Raw genomic sequence first — 22,124 nt, forward strand, 5'->3', positions numbered from 1 at the left:
TCTTGTAAAATTACAGAACAGTAAACCCATTTCTGCCACAAGGAGCTGCTTGTACACTTGATGACATGAGTCATTGAATCACATGAGCACACCTGAAGGCTTGCTGCAACAGCTCTGGGCTTATCTCCTCGCCTTCGTCCTCATCGGTCCCCAGTGGCCACTTTATTAGGTACACGAACATTTTAACTAAAGCTGGAAAAAAATGGTCACTTCATTAAGTGAGCCTAATGGTCACCATTAGGTTGCATTTATCTAATGAATAATGTGAAGTGGGCGGTTTGTAATTCATGTTGATGGCGGTGTACAGGATTGGAGACTGTCAAAAATGGACTTCTTTTCTACTTCAAAATTGTACACTGTACACGATAAAAATCGATGTTTATTATATCTCTTAGAATACTTCTGGGGTGTTATGGTTATTTCCATATAGCCAATGGGTAGTTCAGGGCTTTGTGCAATTACAGAGCAGTAGAGGATAAAATCGATGTAAATACTTCCCAGTACAGTCCTATTTATTACATGGCACATTTTGACAGAATGCAGCTGCTCTCATCGCAACATTTAATTGCCCATACAGAATGAAAAATGGATCTAGAGAGGGAAGCTATCTTGATGTATTGCAGCACTTGTTTTGGTTATAATGCATTCCACTGGAACGTGATCATCCATCATAAGATAACATCTGGACAGGAAAGATTGACACCGATACAAAGATAACAACGCTGAAATTCCAGGATAATTTCATCCAAGTTTATGATGGTTGTAGTTTGCACTGGTGTAGAACATCAACTTACGAAAATTACAAGCATGCTGAAAGGGATCCGGCTTAACAAAACAGCGCTGTTGTGCAAGCACTGCAAACCACAATCAAAATACAAATTGTTGTCATCGACAAAATGGTTCAAACAGCCGTATAAAAAAATATATATGTGCCTAGGAACACTCCAATTGACAATCATATACCGTAGCTGATCTTCGTTAATTTGTAAAGTTACAGTTGCTTATAACGCAGTACTATGTCAAATGTCATGTCATGTCTGAAGTCATTTCATCATGTAGCTAAACTGATCACATATGTTATTGCTATGCATCGTCTGTGTGGTTTTTAGGTGTTTGGTTCAGTATTGAAGTAACATCCACATTCTTTGCGGTGACCAACTATTGGAGGGGTTTCTTTGCAGCTACCTTCAGGACAAATGATGAATTGCAGTGTAACACACAATATGAAAAACAACAAAACACAGTGTGAATTACATTATTGTAGGGCAGATGCCCATGGGGCATGATGAGACAACCAGACCGGTTAAGTTAATGCCCTCTGTTCAAGTTTTTGAAGGAGAAAATTATGTTAAAATACCAACTAATATTGTGTATTAGGAAAAATATATCTGTATGTGGATCTGGCTGTTGTCAATCACACTTCCCTCCCCCCCTACCCTCTCTTCAATTTCTAGGACCATGAGAAGTTGGAGGGACGTGCTAAGGATTAAATTGAGATTTTCTTACAAATGATCAGCAGAGAACACACTAGTAGTATGTACTCACCTGACAACAATTTGTGACCCTTAATCATTCATTCATCTTGCGTTCCGCTTATCCTAGCTCGGATCGCGGGCGTGCAGGAGCCTATCTCAGCTGTCTTTGGGCGAGGGACCGCCCAAATGCAGCCCCAGTTCTGGTGAGGTTGGGATGTTGTGTTGAACATGGGTGAAAGCAGAGTGCATTCATTTTCGGGTCATGTTCGGCCTCTATTTGATTGAATATACTTCAAAGACGAGGTTGGAGTGTTTGCCTCACAGTTCTGAGGAGCGGGGTTCAATCCCCGGCCCCGCCTGTGTGGAGTTTTCATGTTCTCCCCGTGCCTGCGTGGGTTTTCTCCGGGCACTCCGGTTTCCTCCCACATCCCAAAAACATGCATGCTAGGTTAATTGAAGACTCTAAATTGCCCGTAGGTGTGAATGTTAGTGCAAATGGTTGTTTGTTTATATGTGCCCTGCGATTGGCTGGCAACCAGTTCAGGATGTACCCCGCCTCCTGCCCGAAGATAACTGGGATAGGCTCCAGCACTCCCGCGACCCTTGTGAGGAGAAGCGGCTCAGAAAATGGATGGATGGATGAATATTAAAAAAAATAGCACCTCATATTTGAAGGGTTTATACACATCCTATGAAGTACTGCATGGAAATAGCTCCTTACAAGTAATAGACTGCTACTTGGCTGCCTATTGAATAGTCAGTTTTCAAAAAAAAAAAAAGAAAAACTAACCGGTGAATGGCTTTTTAACACAATACTGGAAATTAATGTTAAAGTGACAAAGTTTGGAGGTTAAAAATAAGTTTTTCGAGCTATGAGCCATCGTTTGGCTGATTTGTTTGCTTTGACTTGTGAGTGCAAACTTGAGATACGAGCGCTATATGGTGGCAGTGAACAACTCACTTCACACCAAGCGACAGTTTGGCAGATAGTGAACAATTTAAAAAAAAAAAAAAGACAGTCCCAAATGAACTTTACTGTCAAACTAAACATCAAACAAAGGGAATTTTACATTGTGTTTTTCACCAAACCACATAGCTTATTATTGAAGTCAACTAGTTTAATGGTAATGCTAACACATAATGGTAAAGGCCATAGAGCGCTAACCAACAGCAGAACAGTGGGTTTGTTATAACCCTTTAAGCAACTGATATTTTAACAGTGGCACATCACATGTAGACAGATAATATAATATATATTCTTTATCATCTGCGAAAAATGACTCATAATATTACAGCTGCTCTGTTGTCTGAGTTATACTTCCCTGGGTGGCCAAGGCTCGCACACCAGAAGTGACCATTGAAGTGTGACAAAAACTTGTTGAATTCTTTACACTCTATTTCCGTGTTTTTATAAAGTACAATGTTATAGTGCTATTTGTCCTGTGTTACATCACCTTGGACAACTTTTGGTAAATGTTTAGAGACGCAACACTCATATCATTTTACTCGTGACATGACCGGCTGCTCACCGCTCTCGGGGAATGCAAGTCACCCTGATGCGCTGCAGGCGTTCAACATGAGGAGTGCTAGAAGCGTGAGGAAATATATTCCTGGAAAGATAAGCAGCTGGGAAAAGTCTTCATGGTGTCTTTCGTCAGAGCGCAAGTCAGCCAAGCTGTGAGGCTTTTCAGCTTGACTCCTATCCACAATACAATGAGACCAGACACTCACAGCCCCGCCGTTCTTTTGCACGATTTTGTACTACCTGCTTCCCAATACTACGACGTAGCTTCATTCAGAGGTATTCCCTCTGCTGCTGTCTGCGTTGGATTGATGCTTTCCGCTCTTCTCCTCCTGAAGGAGAAAACGGAGTGAGGATGACACTATTGGACACGACGCAACAGGCATTCAAAGTTGCTGAAGAGAACAAAACACCATTACAGTCATAAAAATAGGGCTCCTCTGGAAGTGCACGTGTACGTGCACATGCGCGGAGACGCCCCAAACTGCCACTCGCCACCAATGCTAAACTCAAATAATTGAATCCATTTTGAATAAGGCTGTATGGAGAGATGTGCAATATGGACAAAATTTTACATCTCGATATAGGTAATTCTACATCTCGATAATGATATATATCCTAACATTTCTCCTTAAAATGGCACTAAATTAACGGCAATTTCTGTGATCTTTTTTCCATTCATTTCGAAAATAGATATTTTATACAGGAAAATAAAAAAAATACCATGCAAAATATCCCTTTTCAAGGAATGCAGTCAATTGTAAATAATTTATATAAATACAACACAGTGCTTGAAGTAATATTCAACTACGTCTGTCATTTAACAAGTAAAAGTATTACTAAGCGAAGCTAAGGAACGATAATTTCAGGATTCCCTCACTAGCGGCAAGGTAAATCCAACTAATTTAACTAATCTAACATAAACGATCGAGGATTACATTGTACAATACGATATATAGCTTTTTGTCGCACAGCTCTGGCTGTAACAAAGCAAAACATAGAGAAAGTGATATTTAGCATAGCTGCAGCGGTAGGGGGACAACTCCATTTTGTCTTGTCAACACAGTGACAGTGTTTACTCTCTTGGCTTACATTTTGTGAAGGATGAGGCCAATTCCGATGAGAGCCACGCTGGCGACCAAGACGCTGCTGACGACTGCGATTGTGGGCGTGCCAGGTCCTGCTCGTGAGAAAGACGTATTAGAAATGAGCTACAACCACAGCATGTTACAGTAAACCTGTAGATGCAGACTCCAAAGGACAAGTGTGGGCAGTTTATTCAGCTTCCTAGCATTTACAACACTGTTCTGATGCCTGAGAAGCACAATTAGCCCCAAACCAGTTTTTCACAATCTTACATTGAAGAGCCACTGCCTGCCAATGCCAGAAAGCAGCTTCCCGAGCGAAACATTCCCAACAATAGCCTGTACAAATGCTGGCAATTAAGCTGGAAACAACAACAATAGAGCGCAAACTCACCACCCATGTAGGAGCTGTTTTTGAAAGGAGAAGCATTGTCGCTGATTCCATTTATCAATAAATATGTAGTCTCCAACCTAGTTGTGTGTGTCTCCACGGTCCCGGTGACAGCATCTACACCGGCAGGGGGGTCAAACTCATTTTAGTTCGTGGGGCACATTTACCCCAATTTAATACCAAGCAGGCCGGACCAGTATATCTGTGGTCGAACAAGCTATAAAAATAACTATTCTATTCCCCCCCCCCCCCATTTTTGGGTGCAAATAATTACAACTACATTTGGGAAAATATTCACATTCATTATTATCTTTTTTGATATCAAGTAGGCTCACTTTGCTCCTGAAATATTGAATATTTTAGCCTTTTATGTGAATAAATTATGCGAGACATGTCCTCATAGTAGATATTTACAGTCTTGACATCAGGCATATTGACAGAGTGAAACTAAAAAAATTATTCAAAACAAATGTATTAGCTCTGTCCATTAAGGACTTACAGAGAAACTTAAATTAGCTGCTAATATGATAGTCACCCAGTAGCTTCCCATAAAAAACTCAAAACACGAACAATCTATATGAGGTAAGCATTAATCTGCACAAACAATTCGCAAGCCGTCTCCAACTATTAACATGCATCAAATTAGTTTGCAGCCTACTTTTTTTCTTCTCTCTCTCAGCTTCGCGCATGTCACATCACACAAGTCACAGCATTTCTGGTTCTACGTTGCTTGTGTCAAACTAAAAGCATGAGATTCAAAATAAGAGTCAAAATGTATAAATGAACTCAAATTTGCCTGACGGGGAGAACAATGTCCTCGGGCCAGATTGGATCCCCTGATGGGCCGGTTCTGGCCCGCGGGCCGTACGTTTGACACCCTTGATATACAGTATCTTCACATGGTGAAAGACTGTGAGATAATGTAATCATAATAGGTAAAAAAAAAAAAATCTAATTTATTAAAACAAAAAATTACAGATGTCTAATACCACGATACAAGTATGAGTATTCACTCACCAATACCGCTCGTACTTTTGATACAGAAAATTTCAATGGTTTGCCGACGTGTTGCACCGCGGCAACTGGCAAGGACGACTTGCTCGATGTCAGATTTATTTTTTTTTCTTTCCATTTTTAGATTTTGACGCCTTAAGTATCATCCATCCATCCATCTTCTGAGCCGCTTCTCCTCACTAGGGTCGCGGGCGTGCTGGAGCCTATCCCAACTATCATCGGGCAGGAGGCGGGGTACACCTCCGGGCAATTTAGAGTCTCCAATCAATGCATGTTTTTGGGATGTGGGAGGAAACCGGAGTGCCCGGAGAAAACCCACGCAGGCACGGGGAGAACATGCAAACTCCACACAGGCGGGGCCGGGGATTGAACCCCGCACCTCAGAACTGTGAGGCTGACGCTCTAACCAGTCGTCCACCGTGCCGCCGCCTTAAGTATCAGTGGCTGGTAATCGCAGCATTTACGAATACCCGACATCTTGAAATAAGGCCGGTATCAGCCCGATACCTGGTATTGCTACTCGTCCGTCTCTATTAAAAAATACTAAGAAATTACACGGCAATAAGTATTCACAACCTGTGCTTATTACTTTGTTGATGCACCTTTGGCAGGATTTTCAGTTTCAAGTCTTGTTTCATCATGCTGCTGCAAGCTCGGCACACCTATCTTTGGGGAGTCGCTCTCAAACTCCATCATATGCTCAACTGCATCTGTGCTGTTGGGTGAGTGAGGGGCGACTCCTCTGGGGTCCACTGAAAACACAATCGCATTTGTAAGTACTGAATGTCGCTCATTAACGCGTTCGTCTTTAGTGTTCAACTGATGAACGCATTCAAATAAAAAGGTGTTCAAATTACATACAGTAGCAGGTAAAAGTCTGAAAATACATTGTCATTCATGTCAACTTTTGTTTTGCATTGTGCCACATGGCTTTGCATTAGTACAGTAAGTAAAATATTTTTTAAATAAGCAGGTGGATTAAACTCTTGCAGCGAAAAAACCTAGGAGACACCCTTTTCGTGCTACTTAACATGTCTGCATCGCAGCCAGGAGATCCAGGATCAAATCACCGTTGGAACACCTATGGAGGGTGTACTGGAGGTGCCCCTCACCAAAAGCATACATGTTATGTTTTTAAAGACTGTAAATTGCCCACCCATAGAAAATGGATGAGTAGATGCGATGGGTTTGGTTACTTAGATTTGTGCATCATGGCATTTTTCTGGTCAATGACTCATTTGGAATCTCCCTGCTCATGGACTTGGTATTTCAATGTTATTTATTTTTTTATTTTTTTTCACACATGACATCAAGCTGTAGCTTATACAATCACTGCTGTTTGCTTAGGACGTATAAACAAACACCTACATAGAGATGATCCATTTCACGTCCAAACACAAAGTATAAAGACTTACGTTTACATATGAGGGTGGGATTGGACCATCGGGAACTGCCGGGTTTGCATTTGATGAGATTGGACGTGCCTGCCGTCCTCAGGTAGCCTTTGAGGCAGGTGTAGCGGAAAGTCCTGTTGAGCTGGTGGCAGTCTTCCGGCGGAGGTTCAGTCAGAGGCCAGGGCGGGATTCCCGAGCAGGGACACTCGCTTTGGTCTGGACGGAAGGCAATGAGGAAATTGGATTGAGACCTCGGATGTTGCAATTTCACGTTATTAAACATGCCAAGAGTAATTATGAATGAGCTGGCAAGATAACCAGGAAAATCAAAAGATAAACAACTGACAATGAACTAAAATCCGTAGTAAAGACAACGGGTTAAACTGGATTAGCAACAATGTGACTGAATTGAGTTTTGAGTGTGTCAAAGCACGTATACCAAGTAGAGAAAAATGCAGACATAATGGAACCATTATAATACCTACGCAATCAAAACTACAACTATAAAAGAACACAATTAAAAAAGGTTATTGAAACAACAAATTTCATCCAACATGTTCACTGATTAACAATGACGTAGGCAGTAATTGGCCATTCTTGAGGTGCACCTGCATAATCGAATACAAGAGCTTCCTCCAAAATGTCTGCAAATTCGAACGTAGACAAAATGCTAAGTGGGTAAGAAGGGTTTTTGGATGCAGGTCTTGCGCTAGTATGTTATTAGTATACATAATTAGTAACAAATGTAACACACGCTCGAGTTAAAGTCTAGTCATCATTAATTCAGTATCAGGTTGTGACGTGTTTAAGGATGCGTTGCGACATCCCATTTATGGTCATAAACATGCTTGTATGAGACGTCACAACTGGAGATAATGCCTTATTCCGATTAAACTTGATGTTTACACATGCAGCTTGACTTTGAGCGGTGGGAGGTAATGATGTACAAATACTTTGGTAGCGTACCTTTTAGTGGGGCGGAGGAAGGGGGGGGGGGGGCATCTGTACGTTCACCTCCTTACTTACTAAACTTGTTACTTTTTTCCAACCACCTCGGATGACAAGTCGAGGTAAAACAAAGAAGAAGAAGAAAAAAAGAAAATCTTGGATTGAGAACAGATTTGGAGAAGCAAGATATTCCCCATCCATGGCCTTATTTCGGGGAACTGTTTGATGTCATGGCGAATAGAGGGATTCCTATTCCCGTTGTGCCGTGCAGTCATCAAAACGGGTATTGTATATAATTGGCAGTAAAACACATTTTTAACTTTGCATTTAAGTACATTTCAGTCCGTATTTTGTGTTTAAGTAAAGGCGTTGAATCAGTACTATTACTTACTACTACTACTTTTATTCCTTTTAGCATCTATGTTTGCCACCAAAGCTTGTGTTATTGGGCGAGACTGCGTTTATTCACAGATAAAATCACAAATCAGCTTTAAATGTTTAATATTAAAAAAAAAAAAAACCCGTCGGTGCTTACCGCCGTCGGAGCAGCGCGCCGTGCCGAGCACGCACGCCATCGTGACGCAAACGTCAAGCAAACGTGAGCCCAAAGCCATCTGACAGCTCCACTGGAGAACACAAGAGAGTTAGGCTGCCAATGCCAAGCACCCATTCTCCTCCTAACTTTCACTTTTACCAACCCACAACCGCGCAGATCCTCCGACCTGTTCTGACAGCAGCTGATCGTGTTCTGCCATCTTTGTAGTTCTACAGTCATACGTCGCCAACTGTCGTTTGCGGTTTCACAAAAACACGTACAAAAACAACAAGCCATGAGATCAAACGTAGTAGTGATATTACAATTGAGCAAAGAGACGATTTGGCAACATATTGCCAAGAACGTCGTGGCGAAAATGGGGTCATCCGGCCGCTAGGCGGCGCAACACGTAAACGTCAACACTCGCTCTCGGTTTGTGCTTCCGTCAAGCCAGGACATGGCTTTTTGTTCAATGTGCCGCTAAAAGAAACACTTTCATCCACTTAATATCAGCGCATTTCTAAAGTTGGTAGGTTGAACATTCTCGTACTGTGCTCTATTTTGATATTATACTCGCGACACGGCAGGGGAACGCCACTGTAACAGACTAGCTCACGATAGCTATTAGCATATTGCTCGTGGGCCGTACGGTTTAAAAATCACTTTGAATGTCACAAATGGCGTGGAAACAACACTGAGCCTCATCGGATCATCACCTCGTTACAAACCGGCGACCACCTGTGTAATAATGCATGCGCTCCATAGTGAGAAAATGGCTGTCTGAAATAGAGCGTCTCTTTGCAGGTAACAGCAATGTCGCTGTACGATGACCTCGGCGTGGGTGCAAGTGACACCAAAACCGAAGGATGGTCCAAAAACTTTAAGCTGCTGCAGTCTCAGCTGAAGGTGAAAAAGGCGGCTCTGACCCAGGCTAAGGTACTAACAAGCACATCCATTAGTGTAGTACAAAATAAAGCTCAGGTACGAAATGCACAGTATGTATGTGTTAGTAAATATGTTGTTGTGTGCAGACCCATCGGACGAAGCAGACGACCGTTTTGGCTCCTGTCATCGACCTGAAGCGAGCAGGCCCTAGTGAAGACAGACAAATCCCAGACACTCCTCCACATGTTGCTGCTGGACTCAAGGTCTGAATCGCATTTCATTTATGTGCTAAACACTCCATTAAATCGACAACAAACGTTTCAGGAGGCTGTGCCCAGCGGCTTCTCGTCCGGAGATGTGCTTATTCCTCTCGCCGACGAGTACGACCCCATGTTTCCCAATGACTACGAGAAGGTGATGAAGCGGCACAGGGAGGACAGACAGCGGCAGAGGGAGCAGGAGCGCCAGAAGGAGATTGAGGACAGAGAAAAGTGCGGCTTTAGCGCTCATATCCAGTTATCGTGAACGACGTGTCCACAAACGATTGTTTTCAACTATTTCAATTCTTTTCCCACCAGGAAAAGGAAAGACCGGCATGAAGGAGGCGCGCCAAGCGGCTTCTCGAGATTCCCAGCAGCAGAGGAGGACTCGGAGGAGGAGGAAGACTATGAGAAGGAGCGGCGGAAACGAAGTAAACATTTTTGTGGCTTGTATAATAACATTTGAACAACATCTAAAACAAATCTGTAAAACCATCACTAAACTATGTATTTGTGTGGAAAACGCGATAGACTTACATTCTTGTTTTTGTGTGTCCCTTTCCTCAGGTATGGGTGGTGCTGCTATTGCGCCGCCTTCATCACTCATGGACAAAGATGGTAAATAAGAGAGTATGAGGTTCCGTCTGAGATATTATTTCGGATTACCTCTCACATGCACTACTCAACTGCTCTCACACAAACCACTGAAATTACAGATGCACAATAACTATCGGGCAAATATAAGGGGAACAAAATGACGCCATATTGAAAAAAATTATGTTAAATAAACTGGACCAATAACACCACCAATTACAATAGCTTTGTGTGTGAGAGAGAGAGAGAACATTAAATGATGTCCCTTGCAACATCTTGAAACACTAATTGAAGGACAAAATAATGTGAATCTGACCCCATCACATAATAACACAGTTTGTCCAACAGAGGGAGACATTGTAGGCATCAAATGCAAACTGTAGACTTGGATCGTTCTAATAAATCTTCTATTTACATGAACAAGGCTCATCGGCATACCCGTACGAGGACGAAGGTCGTCCTACCAGGGGCTCAAAGGCTGCCATCCCTCCACCAATGTTTGAGGACTCGGACCGGCCGCGTTCTCCGCCGGGACCAACCAGTTCCTTCCTGGCTAACATGGGGTGAGTAGGATGCATTTATTTGCTGCATTTGTAAGCTAGGATTCACCCCGCCCGATGTACCTGTTCCTGCAGGGGTACCGTGGCACACAAAATCATGCAGAAGTACGGCTTCAAGGAGGGCCAGGGCCTGGGCAAGCACGAGCAGGGCCTGAGCACGGCGCTGTCTGTGGAGAAGACGAGCAAAAGAGGCGGCAAGATCATCATCGGAGATGCTGCGGAAAAACGTTAGGAAAACCCACACGGCTTTTGATGCTATGAAACGTGGTAGTGTTGGTTTTATCATCTTTGTAACATCTCTGATTTGCGATTGTGTTGTTTGAGTAGCAGGGGCCATACCGCCAGCTGCTCCTGAGACTTCTGGAGGAGCAGGTTGGACAACCCTCTCCCATACACAGAATATCTTCTATCTATTATTAGTTTTAGCTCAAGACACACCTGCATGTTTCTATTATTTGTATTGTTTACCATGATATAAGGAGTGAAAGGCTGCAGTAAGATTTTATTATTATTATTATTATTTTTTTAATAGCCTTTCCTCAGTGGTTGAATATTATTTTGTGTGAACAAGGTTGAAATGAGGTCAGGTGTAAGATGAGCCACATATGCAATGGGGAGGGGGTATTGCATAACAAGACAAAAAAAAAATCGATATCACACGAACTCCATAGAAATTTCTCCAGATCAAATTACAATTGTATTGAGTTACACTCCTCCCCTTCAACAATCCAGTTTGATACGATACAGCTTATTATTTGTTACATGCCTTTTGATTGCACCATGGAGAATTTGGTAAACGTTTTGACCTTTTTTTCACCTGTTTCCTCCATACTAGCGGACTCCAAGAAGTCTGATGCTAACCCTCTGACCGAGATTCTCAAAACCCCCACCAAAGTGGTCCTGCTGAGGGTACATTTGTCATATTAGACTGTTGTGAAATTTCATTGAAAATCATTAAGAAGGACTCGTTTGATGAGTCGATGAGATTTGTGAGTGTTTGAATGGGCTTTAACTTTTCAGCCCTTTTGTTTAGAACATGGTGGGCCGAGGAGAGGTGGACGAGGACCTGGAGGGAGAGACCAAAGAAGAGTGCGAGAAATACGGCAAAGTGATTAAATGCGTCATCTTCGAGGTGCGAGGCAAAAGGTTTCATCGGACTTAATGCGTTATTTGATTCAACGTGACAAAATGTGCTCTTTTCTACAGATTGCCGAAGTACCCGATGATGAAGCAGTCAGGATATTTCTGGAGTTTGAAAGGGTGGAGTCGGCCATCAAAGGTTTGTATCGCATTGGGCCTTTTCTAACAGGAGATGATTGACACTCAGAATTGCAGCTATAATGTCACATACATCCAGTTATCTTTCCCCAACTCACTGTAGCACCATCTAAACCTAATCGCATGACTTTCCTACTACCATTGTATAACTGCTCTGTTATAGTGTGTTGCTTTGTAATTGGGTTGGCCCAGATCAGAAACAAGGTGAGACTGGGCTCCCTGTGGTGTTACATCAGATGTGTCCCAGCAACCCAGTCCAGTCTCCCAGCGGCACCGCGCGGAACCGGCCTTACATCATAAATGGAAAAAAAAAAAAAAAAAAGGGGCAGTGTAAGGATAATTATTACTTAATGAGGCTAGCTCTTTAGAACACTGTTGGGGTACCTCATGGATTTGAAAGACAATGAAGCTTGTCAAAGTATCTTGATAATGTCAATTTTGTATTACAGCTTTTTTAGTCCAATACATTTGCATGTAATCTTATTGGAATCAGGCTATAAAGCTATTTTTCTCATGTATACATGGCAACAGGTTACCTTCTGCCATCTAATGGATACATCGCTGGCATAGATACAGTAGACGAACAAAGATACATTGTTTGTTGTACATAATTTTCAGTTTTTGGGGGGGCGGGTTAATTTCTCACACCACTCGTTGCTCACTGGTCTGAAGGTATCTACATTTATTTACCTGGACACGGTTTGATTGTCACTTTGTCTTCCGCAGCCGTGGTGGATCTGAACGGACGTTATTTCGGCGGGCGTGTCGTCAATGCCTGCTTCTACAGCCAAGACAAATTTCGGGTTTTTAACCTGGGCGAGTAGTTATAAGACCATTCTTTGTCATGTACATATACTCTTTTTTTCTATTTTCCTTGTGTGTGTTTTGAGTTACTATGCAGGTGTTTTTTTTTTTTTTTTTTTTTGTAGTTCTGGGATGAGAAATAATACCTCATGTCTAAAGAATAAAGGATTGAAATTGATTTCTGCTTGTTTTCTCATGCAGAGTCAGTCGTACAGTCTTTCTAAGAAACCTACTTTCCCGCAGTTTGTCCCACAGTTGCGTTAACACATCTCCAAGGGGCAGAGCATTTTAACTTCGCCTCTAGCCCATTATGTGAAGGAGCCTCAGCCTCATTCAGGACTTATGTAAGTGCTCCAGTGAGGGCCTCAGGGGGTTTTGGGTGGCAAGACGTCAGTCAGCAGGAATCCCTCCGGAGCAGCTTAATTATTTCAGAAACAGATTGGATGGAGAAATGAGAAGTAGCCCGTTTTGGATGCTTTGTTCTTTCATTCATTTCATGTGAAAATCAAATTTACTAACCTGATGGAGAACATTACCAACCGTTTTCTGTTGAGTACATCTGAGCTGCCTCACACCTTGAAAAATGTATATACTGTTGTATCTATTATGAATTAAAAAAAAATATATATATATATTTGAATTGATGCATCTTCCCGGTTGAGTAAAATGCCTTTAAAACAGCCAATAACTTGAAATGAGTTGATGAGCAACTCATGTTTTGACTAAATACAATGTTGTCAAGTCAAATAATAAGACAAGTTTTACAATATAAGAGGGTGCCAATCTTATCACTTACATAAAAAAACTGTCCAGGGCAGAGTTTGAAAAGAGAACAAACAGCGGATACCAAACCACGCGTCTGCTTGCACAATCAGAATTTCCGAGCTTTCACTTGAGACTGTTGTCACGAGGAAAGATCATCAGTTGAGTTCAAATTTGTTTTTAAACCAGTTTACCGCCGTGTTCTAACAACTTTGTCAGTTGTTGCCATTCTGTTTATTAAATTGACAACTTTGTATTGTGCAGTGACGGATGGCCTAAAAGGTTTTATTTAGCCACGCATGATGCAACAAAGGCATACCTCCAACCATTTGAATAACACAAACTACAGATTTGTTTTCTTGTACAAATATATATTCTTACTTTATATTATTATTATTTATAATTCCGACAAAGCTAAAGACCCAAAGAAATACATATAAGTGATTCCTGAAGATTTCAGTTTGAGCTGGTATGAACTGGTGCATGTGTAATTGCATGCAGGGTGACTAAGTGCAACAAGCCTGAGCAGTACGAGTGACAAAAAGCACGTTTCACGAAGGTGCAGAGCAACAGCTAAAAATAGAGAAGGGCATAATTACATCATGACAGTTGTGCTATGAAACACTCTCACTATCATCGATTTTTGTTTTAAAAGGAGCAACTTATATGTGGCAGAATATATATTTCTTCGAAATATCCAAACCACCACTCAAAAGCACAGCAAATAAACAAAAACATTCCCGAATAGAAAGTTAACCAATAGATGTGTATAAAGCCATATAGGTTGTTATTATTGTAATACGTGAACACGTGGGCGTGGTGATTGGAGGTCGTGACGTCATCAAGCGTGAAAGCGCAAAGGGAACTTTAAGCTTGACCGCTATTAAACTAATTAATTGACTTACGAACATTATTATTTGTACAGTTGTTTTGACTTTCGGCTTGTCCCACCATACCGTGAAACATTTCCCCCCCCACTAGTTGTTCGAGTAGTAATGATTATAGTGACCACAAGGTGGTGCTGCTGGGGTTCCCCCGTTTGTTTCGTCATCGCCGTCACGTTGCGTCTCCGCCGGGCGGGGTTAAATAGCGGATGTGCGCCGCAGACCGGCAGATTAGCTCGACTCAACGCTGCTTATTAGACGCCCAACCGACCTTGCTCGTTGTTTCCGGATCTTTTTTTTTTTTTAATTTATTTTGAAAAATTTATTATTAGTATTTTCAGGCAAACCGGTTGTGTTTTTGCGGGTGTATTGTAACCGCCGTGCTTTCCACGTATCGTGTGCGGCTTTTCCAAGTTCTCAAGGAATGCCCAGAGAGCTGACCCAGAACAGGATCCAAAAGATCTGGGTTCCTACCAAGGATGATAAGCCGGCACCCCGTCGAGGTAAAAGACGTTATTACTGCAATTATACATATATTTTGTAAGGAGGACAGTATATATTGTTTTTAAGAATGACCTCTCTGATGTGAGGACGCTGCATCATTGTCGCCCGCCCCCCATTTTGAGATCCTATCAGTTGATTTTGTCGTTTTATTTGATCGTTGTGTGTCATATTCACGTCTACAAATGTGATCGTGCTTTGGCTGTTTGCACTTGTCCTACAACGGCATGCGCGGCACGCCTCGACAGGAGCGTGACTCGGCAAAGGTCGCCATGGTAACCGCATTGCGCCGCATCTCGGTGCGGGATGCTGCAAAAAAAATAAAAAAATTGGCCTTTTATTGGTCGCTGGGCAACGCGTGTGCAGTTTGCAGAGAGAAGAAATAAATAAATATAAATATAAATAAATAAATATCCTCCTGCCCGATGATAGCTGGGAGAGGCTCCAGCACGCCCGCGACCCTTGTGAGGAGAAGCGGCTCAGAAAATGGATGGATGGATGGATGGATTATGTTTTCAATCTATTTTTTTTTTGCACCCTCCAAAGCTCAATGTATGTCCCTGCAACTTTGCAGCAAACAGTGAGAAGCTTAGTTTACAAAAGTAGAGCCAACGTAACTTTTTAGCGACTTTTCCAAGGCCTCTCGTGACTCAAAAGCAAGTTCAATTTTCACACCGTTTTCCATATGACAAGAAAGGAGCCTCTCGGAAGGCGATCGCGGTGTCATTCATTGCTCGTGTTGTCCATTTATACGTTGCTAAAGTCATGACTTGTCAGCATGTTGGTCACTTTTGACCCGAGGTATGTGTTTCCAAGCTGCAAATATTTTGCACAGGTCGCCTTCTTTCACCTCTACAACTGTACATGAGAAAAGACAATTGTTGAACATTTAAAATGTAGATAGTGTTGAGTTACATGTTTTGACAAGTGTTTTTTTTCTCCCCCATGAGAAAGCACTTATTTATATTTTATTTGGAAAGTTTTTTTGTTTTTTTTTATTTCTGTGAAAGTTGATGCTGGAAGCTAGTGAAAGGGGAAACATTTGATTAAAATTGGATTTGAAAGGCCATATTGCCCTGCCCTAATAAATAGTAATAATATTAATTCTTAGTAATATTTCGATATGTTTGTATATGCGTAGCTACATAAATATGGGTGTTGTCCTGCATAAGGTGAGACAGTGTCTGACTGCCAATTACCGCGCTTAATCTCTTTTTTCCGTTCATGTGGTTCCAGTGTTGTGGGAATGAGATTAGTGAGTTGGCTCTGCTGATGTTTAGTGCAGTGCGGTGCGGTGCGGTGCGGTGACAATAGCACTGAGCTTGATGTGAAATAAAGAAATGCTGAGTAAGGGTGAGCTGCAGAATATGCTAAAAGCTGCAGTGACATATTGGAGGTTGCTGGGCAAGTGGAAACACTTCAGCCCGGGGCGTCGCATATAACAGTGGGTCATTAGTACAGGTTAAACCCTATGCTCTTTTAGGAGAGACACAATTCAATGTCATTGCATTTCTATAAATCCGACTGTCGTCCCTACAGCGGGCGGCGCCCCCCACATCGCCAACCCCCCCACCGTCATCGTGATGGTGGGCCTGCCGGCTCGGGGCAAGACGTACATGTCCAGGAAACTCACGCGCTACCTCAACTGGATTGGCATGCCCACCAAAGGTACGGCACGGCACGGACGGACGACTACTTCTATTTATTTAAGTGTCTTCTCACAATCACGTTTGCCACCTGCAGTCTTCAACGTGGGGGAGTACCGCAGGGAAGCGGTCAAGAACTACAGCTCCTATGATTTCTTCAAGTCTGATAATGAGTGTGCTGTCAAAATCAGGGAGTAAGTGTGTGTATGTACATAATGTAGTTTTCTTTCATGACAAAAATAACTAACAGCCGTTTTTACCCTTCAGACAATGTGCCTTAGCAGCCTTGAGGGATGTCAAGTTGTACTTACAGGACGAGGGAGGCCAAGTAGCGGTAGGTTTCCCATCATGCAGCAGTGACTCTTCGCACACATCGCGCGGGCGAGAAACAAACTTAAGACGGCATGTCTGCGGCAGGTCTTCGACGCGACGAACACAACGAGGGACAGGCGCGAGCTGATCCTGCAGTTTGGCCGCGAGAATAGCTTCAGGGTATGTGGTTACTATGGCGACCGGCTTCACTTGTGGGCCTGGGCATCACTGCAACCGAAGGTCCTCTTTTTCTGTCCAGACCTTTTTCATCGAGTCCGTCTGTGATGACCCGAGCGTCATTGCGTCAAATATCATGGTGAGTCGCACAGCTGAACTATGCACGGAAGTGCGTGAATTTGTATTCTAATTTCCGACCTTCTTCCAGGAAGTGAAGGTGTCCTGTCCAGATTACAAAGACTGCAACAAGACCGATGCCATGCTGGATTTCCAGAGGAGGATCGAATGTTACAAAGCCAGCTACCAACCTCTGGACCCTGATCAGCACGACAGGCAAGCTTCAGGACATCCACTCAGTCTAATGCAAACTCAGCTTCGATAGACGTTTTCACCATGACGTACTTCCGGGTGGCAAAACCTCAGATTGCACCACAAGTAAACAAACCAATACATGTCATTTGGCCAAGACAGAACAATTGAGAAAACAGGGTCAATTGCTTCTCTACCGCCGTACTTTGACTGTGTGACGCGTCAGTCGAAAGGTTAGGTGACGTAAATGGCCCTAAATTAAGTTGATTCAAAAACAGACTCAGAGGAGGACTCAAGTCAGCGGTAGTCAATTACTTTCACTTTCACCATCGTTAATCCGGTTGTGTTTGTTCTCTACCTGCAGGGATCTATCCTTCATCAAGGTGATAGACGTGGGCCGGCGCTTCCTGGTCAACCGCATCCAAGATCACACCCAGAGTAAGATCGTCTACTACCTGATGAACATCCACGTCCAGCCGCGCACCATCTACCTGTGTCGACACGGAGAGAGCACAGACAACCTGGAGGGCCGACTGGGGGGCGACGCCGGCCTCTCGCCGAGGGGCAGGCAGGTATAAAACCGGTCCGAAGACCGAGTGCCACGTTAACAGATGTCAGACGCCGATCGTTGTTCACTCTCCATTTGTAGTTTTCCACCGCTCTGGCTGGATTTGTAGCGGAGCAACAGCTGAAGGATCTGAAGGTCTGGACCAGCCAGTTGTGCTGCAGCATCCAGACAGCCGAGCACCTGGGGGTCCCGTACGAGCAGTGGAAGGCCCTCAACGAAATTGACGCAGTGGGTGTCGCTCGCTTGCCGCATAAGATTCTCTCTCCCTGCGCGAATATTCTCCTTTTAACTTCTCGTGCTGCTTTAGGGATTGTGTGAGGAGATGACGTACGATGAGATTAAAGAGAAATTCCCTGAGGAGTTCACCCTGAGGGATGAGGATAAATACTACTACCGCTACCCCGCTGGAGAGGTAAACCCCTACATTGGAATTATCGTCATAGACCGTATACATATTGTAGATATACAATAATATATACATAAAGCTTGTCTCCGTTGAAATGTTGGACTTCAACATTCTGTACTTCCTTGACACCAACTCCTATTTAGACAGGGCTTTTCAGACAGAGCGCAAAACCCTCAAATAGGTTCCCACAGAAAAAAATAGTTTGTGAATAGTGGACCGCAAATTTGCGGGAGATTACTTATGTGCTCCATCTACACTGACTGCTTGTTTAACACGGGATGACATCCAATACAATTAACATTGTGTTGACTATAGTCGTACCAGGACCTGGTCCAAAGGGTGGAGCCGGTCATCATGGAGCTGGAGAGGCAGGAGAATGTGCTGGTCATCTGCCACCAGGCTGTCATGCGCTGCCTCCTGGCGTACTTCCTGGATAAAAGCGCAGGTGGGTACACAAACGTACACGGTTGTCTCGTTATTGCACTCACAACACATCACATCACCATTCATGTTTTTTTTTTAAATTTTTTTTTTTTGGTCTTGCAGATGAGATGCCCTACCTGAAGTGTCCCCTGCATACCGTGCTGAAGCTCACCCCTGTTGCCTACGGGTGCAAAGTCGAGTCCATCTCTTTAAATGTGGACGCAGTGAACACTCACAGGGACAGACCAGAGGTAAGGCTTCATTAAACAAGTCCGTATTTACCTGTATTTCTTTACCATTGAGTATGTATCATTCTGATCTCGTACAGGAGGTGAAGAGGGGTCCCGGCAGCTTGATCCGGAGGAACAGCGTAACTCCTCTGACCAGCCCCGAGACAAACATCAAGAAACCACGCATCGATGACCTGGACGAGGCTCCCATCCAGGAGCTCCCCCACTCGGTGGCTTCGTTGGCCCTCTGCAGCCCGTCGCACCTTCCGCTAACACTGGCCGGCCAGGTCGGTCCCAGCATAAACACGCAAAAATCAGTCAGAGTCACACATCAGTTTTTAACGTCAAATCAGGTTATCAGGATGTCAAGATTGTCACCTCTTAGATTGCATGTTTTCTCACTTATTATCCGTCCTCTTTTCCTGTGCTGCCTTCTCCTGCTCTGCAACTTGCAGCACTGGCTGGGCAAAGTTTGCCTGTAAGTATTCATACAGCTACTAAGTGTGATTGGAACAAACCCCCCCCCCCCCCCCCCCCCCAAAAAAAAAAAAACCAAAACCAAGCAAAATCTTGATTGGCAAGTATGCATCATGTATACACAGAGATGGAGGACTCGAGTCGCATGATTTACTTGACTTAGAATTTTACGACGTTTGGAAAAACTAGTCTTGACTTTGACTTGGTATTCATGAGACTCTGCTTGACTTAGACTTGCACGACATAACCTACATTTGAAAGAAATGCATTTTCAAGATAGTGTGCCATTTGTTTTGTTTTTGAAAAGATTGTTGGTTGGTTGGTTGGTTGTTGGTTGATTGTTTGGAATCAGGGATTATGTTTTTGATCAAAATCGTGACAAAGTAACCATGTTGGTTATGCCTTTGAAAATAGACAACACGGGAGACTGGTTTTGGACCAGTAAAAAAATAAGTGAATGTGTTAGTCTAATGTGTGAATATCTGTTGTGACTGTGCAAGATTATATAACTTGACATTATGACTTGTAATGACTTAACTTGACTTTTAGTGGATACTCGACTTGAGAATTGCTTGAAACTTGAAGGTTAAAACTCCAGACTTATTTCCATCTCCGTGTTTACATCTCTTGCGTAAGATTTGCTTGGCAAATGAGTGTATTTACTACGCAAATCAACTTTTGCTTTCAATGGCAAGCGGTGGGAAGGCTCGTGGAGAGCTGCTTACTGGCAGTGAAAGTTTAGACATGTTCTCTAAACACTTTGTGTTTTTGTTTTGTTTTGTTGTTTGTTTGTTTCAAAAGACGAACCGTTTCGCTCTTTGTCTTTCAAAGTGAAAGCAACCAGCAATGCGGCTTTCCTGTTGATTCGTAGCTCCTCCTCCCTTGCTGCCACTTTAGGCAAAAGATGACTTCAGTAATACAGTGCATTAAAGGACTTAAATATTAAGGCACTTACAGGATGTGAAAATTGAATTGAGTTCATCCCAAAGCGTCTTGTATCAGCTTGATTTTTGTCCATATGGTGTATCTACTAGGCCAGTGTGATTTAACCCTAGATCAGCAAAACAAAGAAAAGAGCCGCTCAGATTCCAGTGACTAAGTTGTAAGACTGCTGTTAGGGCGCGGGAGTCTGCTCCATTCACAATTGCCCGAGGATTACGAGGCTGTCGGCTTACTCATTCAGTCTAGTTTTTGCACCTTCTAAAAATACCAGAAGGTGATGTAACTTGTCCTTTGGAGGCATCATGCTAGACGTGACGATATTGTGCGTAGACAGCCGTTTGTTTGTCTCGCAGCTAAGCGCATTCCGAACATTACGTAGAGCGTGAACTCGAGTTTTAACGTCGGCGGTGCATTTGTGTGTGTTCGCAGAACCTGAGAAGACACTCATGACCTTGCCAGTCAGACTGCAGCAAAGACGCGGCATCCGGCCGCAATGAAAGTTCTTCAACAAAAAGCCTTTTCAAATTAAAAGGATTACAACTTTTTTTCCCCCCCCTCTCACATTGGTGTACCTTAACTCTTCCAAAACGTGAGGGGGGCTTATTTTCATTTCTGTATTTTTTTTCCTTAGTTTTCAATCCAAAGATGTCATTTCCAAGCAAAAATCATCTTCACTTTCATGCCTTCCTTCAAATATTTCTACTGGGACGAATGAATGAATGAAAAGCAAACGTATTTAAACGTAAATTTATTCTTACAATCGTTCACAATGGAGACTTTCACAGAATTGTATTTATTTTTTCCCCCCATGTTTTTTCACATTGTGTCGAGGTGAAGCCAAATTATTTAATTGACTATTATTTAGCACATTTTGAGAAGCATTTGGATTGTAATCATTTGTGTCAGTGTCTTTTAATGTGCTTCATTACAAGCAGCTTCACGTTAGTGGAGGGCGTTCTTGCCGTAGAGTGCCTGTAGCGCTTGTTTTGCAAGCCTATTGTTTTGTCCTGTTATGTTTTCACATTAAACCTAATGACATCACATATCATTCAAATAAGTAACTTTTCACAGTGTTTAACTAGCTCGGTTGCTACGAAACACGCGGAATTTAACAGGGTCTTGTTTTTTCTTTGCTGTCGTTGTCCGCAACGCACAAATGTAAGCACCTCTATTTTTCTTATAACAAAGCGTGCTGTTAATAATACATCTGTAAATATGAGTGTATGTACGGTGAAAGTGGAGACGGATGGAAGACGACTTACTTTCTCGAATGAGTCTTGAATTTGATGTTTTTGTACCAATGTGGTGGGACTTCAAACGTGAGCAGGGTTTGTGTATAGAAGGAAAATGCTTCTCACATCTTTTGTTGTCATGTCAGTGTGATATACTTGAACTATGTATTTGATTTTAATTTTTTTTGTAACTGTTTATGATGTTCTTTATTTATTTGTCTGTAGGTTTTGACACAATGAGAGGGGCTACTATGCAGGATAGAGTATGTTCTACTTGATTTTGCATCTGCTGGACCAATAAAACTACTAAAAGTAAACTGTGTGCATTTCCACTCTATTGTTAATTGCTTTTATGGCACCACATAGTGTTCTCTATCACACCCATTCACACGCTTGGTGAGTCAACCCACCTTTAGCCATGTCTGCTGATAAAGTGACTGGCGCAATTCAGGATGTTGCAGTCAAATTACACCAGAGCGGATTATCAAAACATTTTCCAATTCGGTTCAT

At 42.8% G+C, this 22,124-nt stretch overlaps 3 protein-coding genes across 12 annotated transcripts; 2 read left to right on the forward strand and 1 right to left on the reverse strand.

The window, feature by feature from the left end:
• Nucleotides 1–132: 132 nt before the first annotated feature.
• Nucleotides 133–10,115, reverse strand: il15ra (interleukin 15 receptor subunit alpha). 9 transcript variants are annotated; one of them, XM_061762189.1, is made up of 8 exons: nucleotides 8,528–9,400; nucleotides 8,365–8,455; nucleotides 6,903–7,097; nucleotides 6,090–6,239; nucleotides 4,477–4,590; nucleotides 4,090–4,177; nucleotides 3,241–3,329; nucleotides 133–1,675 (listed from the first exon to the last, which is right to left on the reverse strand). In XM_061762189.1, exons 1-7 carry the CDS (start codon nucleotides 8,582–8,584, stop codon nucleotides 3,254–3,256), a joined length of 771 nt encoding a protein of 256 aa, XP_061618173.1. In that variant the 5' UTR covers nucleotides 8,585–9,400; the 3' UTR covers nucleotides 133–1,675; nucleotides 3,241–3,253. The 9 variants fall into 9 exon arrangements, with proteins under 9 accessions (XP_061618173.1, XP_061618180.1, XP_061618172.1 ...); XM_061762188.1 differs by lacking the exon at nucleotides 133–1,675 and adding an exon at nucleotides 10,047–10,115 and having other exon boundaries at nucleotides 2,490–3,329; nucleotides 8,528–8,614; XM_061762196.1 differs by lacking the exon at nucleotides 4,477–4,590 and having other exon boundaries at nucleotides 6,077–6,239.
• On the forward strand, nucleotides 8,757–13,377 carry rbm17 (RNA binding motif protein 17). Its single transcript, XM_061762186.1, has 13 exons — nucleotides 8,757–8,893; nucleotides 9,169–9,300; nucleotides 9,396–9,512; nucleotides 9,574–9,740; nucleotides 9,828–9,940; nucleotides 10,077–10,127; nucleotides 10,528–10,666; nucleotides 10,739–10,890; nucleotides 10,991–11,035; nucleotides 11,499–11,572; nucleotides 11,697–11,795; nucleotides 11,870–11,942; nucleotides 12,668–13,377. Exons 2-13 carry the CDS (start codon nucleotides 9,178–9,180, stop codon nucleotides 12,763–12,765), a joined length of 1,251 nt encoding a protein of 416 aa, XP_061618170.1. The 5' UTR covers nucleotides 8,757–8,893; nucleotides 9,169–9,177; the 3' UTR covers nucleotides 12,766–13,377.
• Nucleotides 13,378–14,610: 1,233 nt separating this feature from the next.
• On the forward strand, nucleotides 14,611–21,931 carry pfkfb3 (6-phosphofructo-2-kinase/fructose-2,6-biphosphatase 3). 2 transcript variants are annotated; one of them, XM_061762334.1, is made up of 15 exons: nucleotides 14,611–14,894; nucleotides 16,432–16,560; nucleotides 16,636–16,732; nucleotides 16,806–16,872; nucleotides 16,956–17,030; nucleotides 17,110–17,166; nucleotides 17,236–17,360; nucleotides 17,701–17,908; nucleotides 17,986–18,132; nucleotides 18,212–18,316; nucleotides 18,626–18,755; nucleotides 18,857–18,984; nucleotides 19,062–19,250; nucleotides 19,419–19,441; nucleotides 20,812–21,931. In XM_061762334.1, the coding sequence occupies exons 1-15, from the start codon at nucleotides 14,816–14,818 to the stop codon at nucleotides 20,816–20,818; spliced, it is 1,566 nt and encodes a 521-aa protein (XP_061618318.1). In that variant the 5' UTR covers nucleotides 14,611–14,815; the 3' UTR covers nucleotides 20,819–21,931. The 2 variants fall into 2 exon arrangements, with proteins under 2 accessions (XP_061618318.1, XP_061618319.1); XM_061762335.1 differs by lacking the exon at nucleotides 19,419–19,441.
• The last annotated feature ends 193 nt before the right edge of the window (nucleotides 21,932–22,124 follow it).

The sequence above is a fragment of the Phyllopteryx taeniolatus genome, chromosome 22, assembly GCF_024500385.1.
Source record: "Phyllopteryx taeniolatus isolate TA_2022b chromosome 22, UOR_Ptae_1.2, whole genome shotgun sequence".
In the NCBI taxonomy this organism is placed as follows: Eukaryota; Metazoa; Chordata; class Actinopteri; order Syngnathiformes; family Syngnathidae; genus Phyllopteryx; species Phyllopteryx taeniolatus.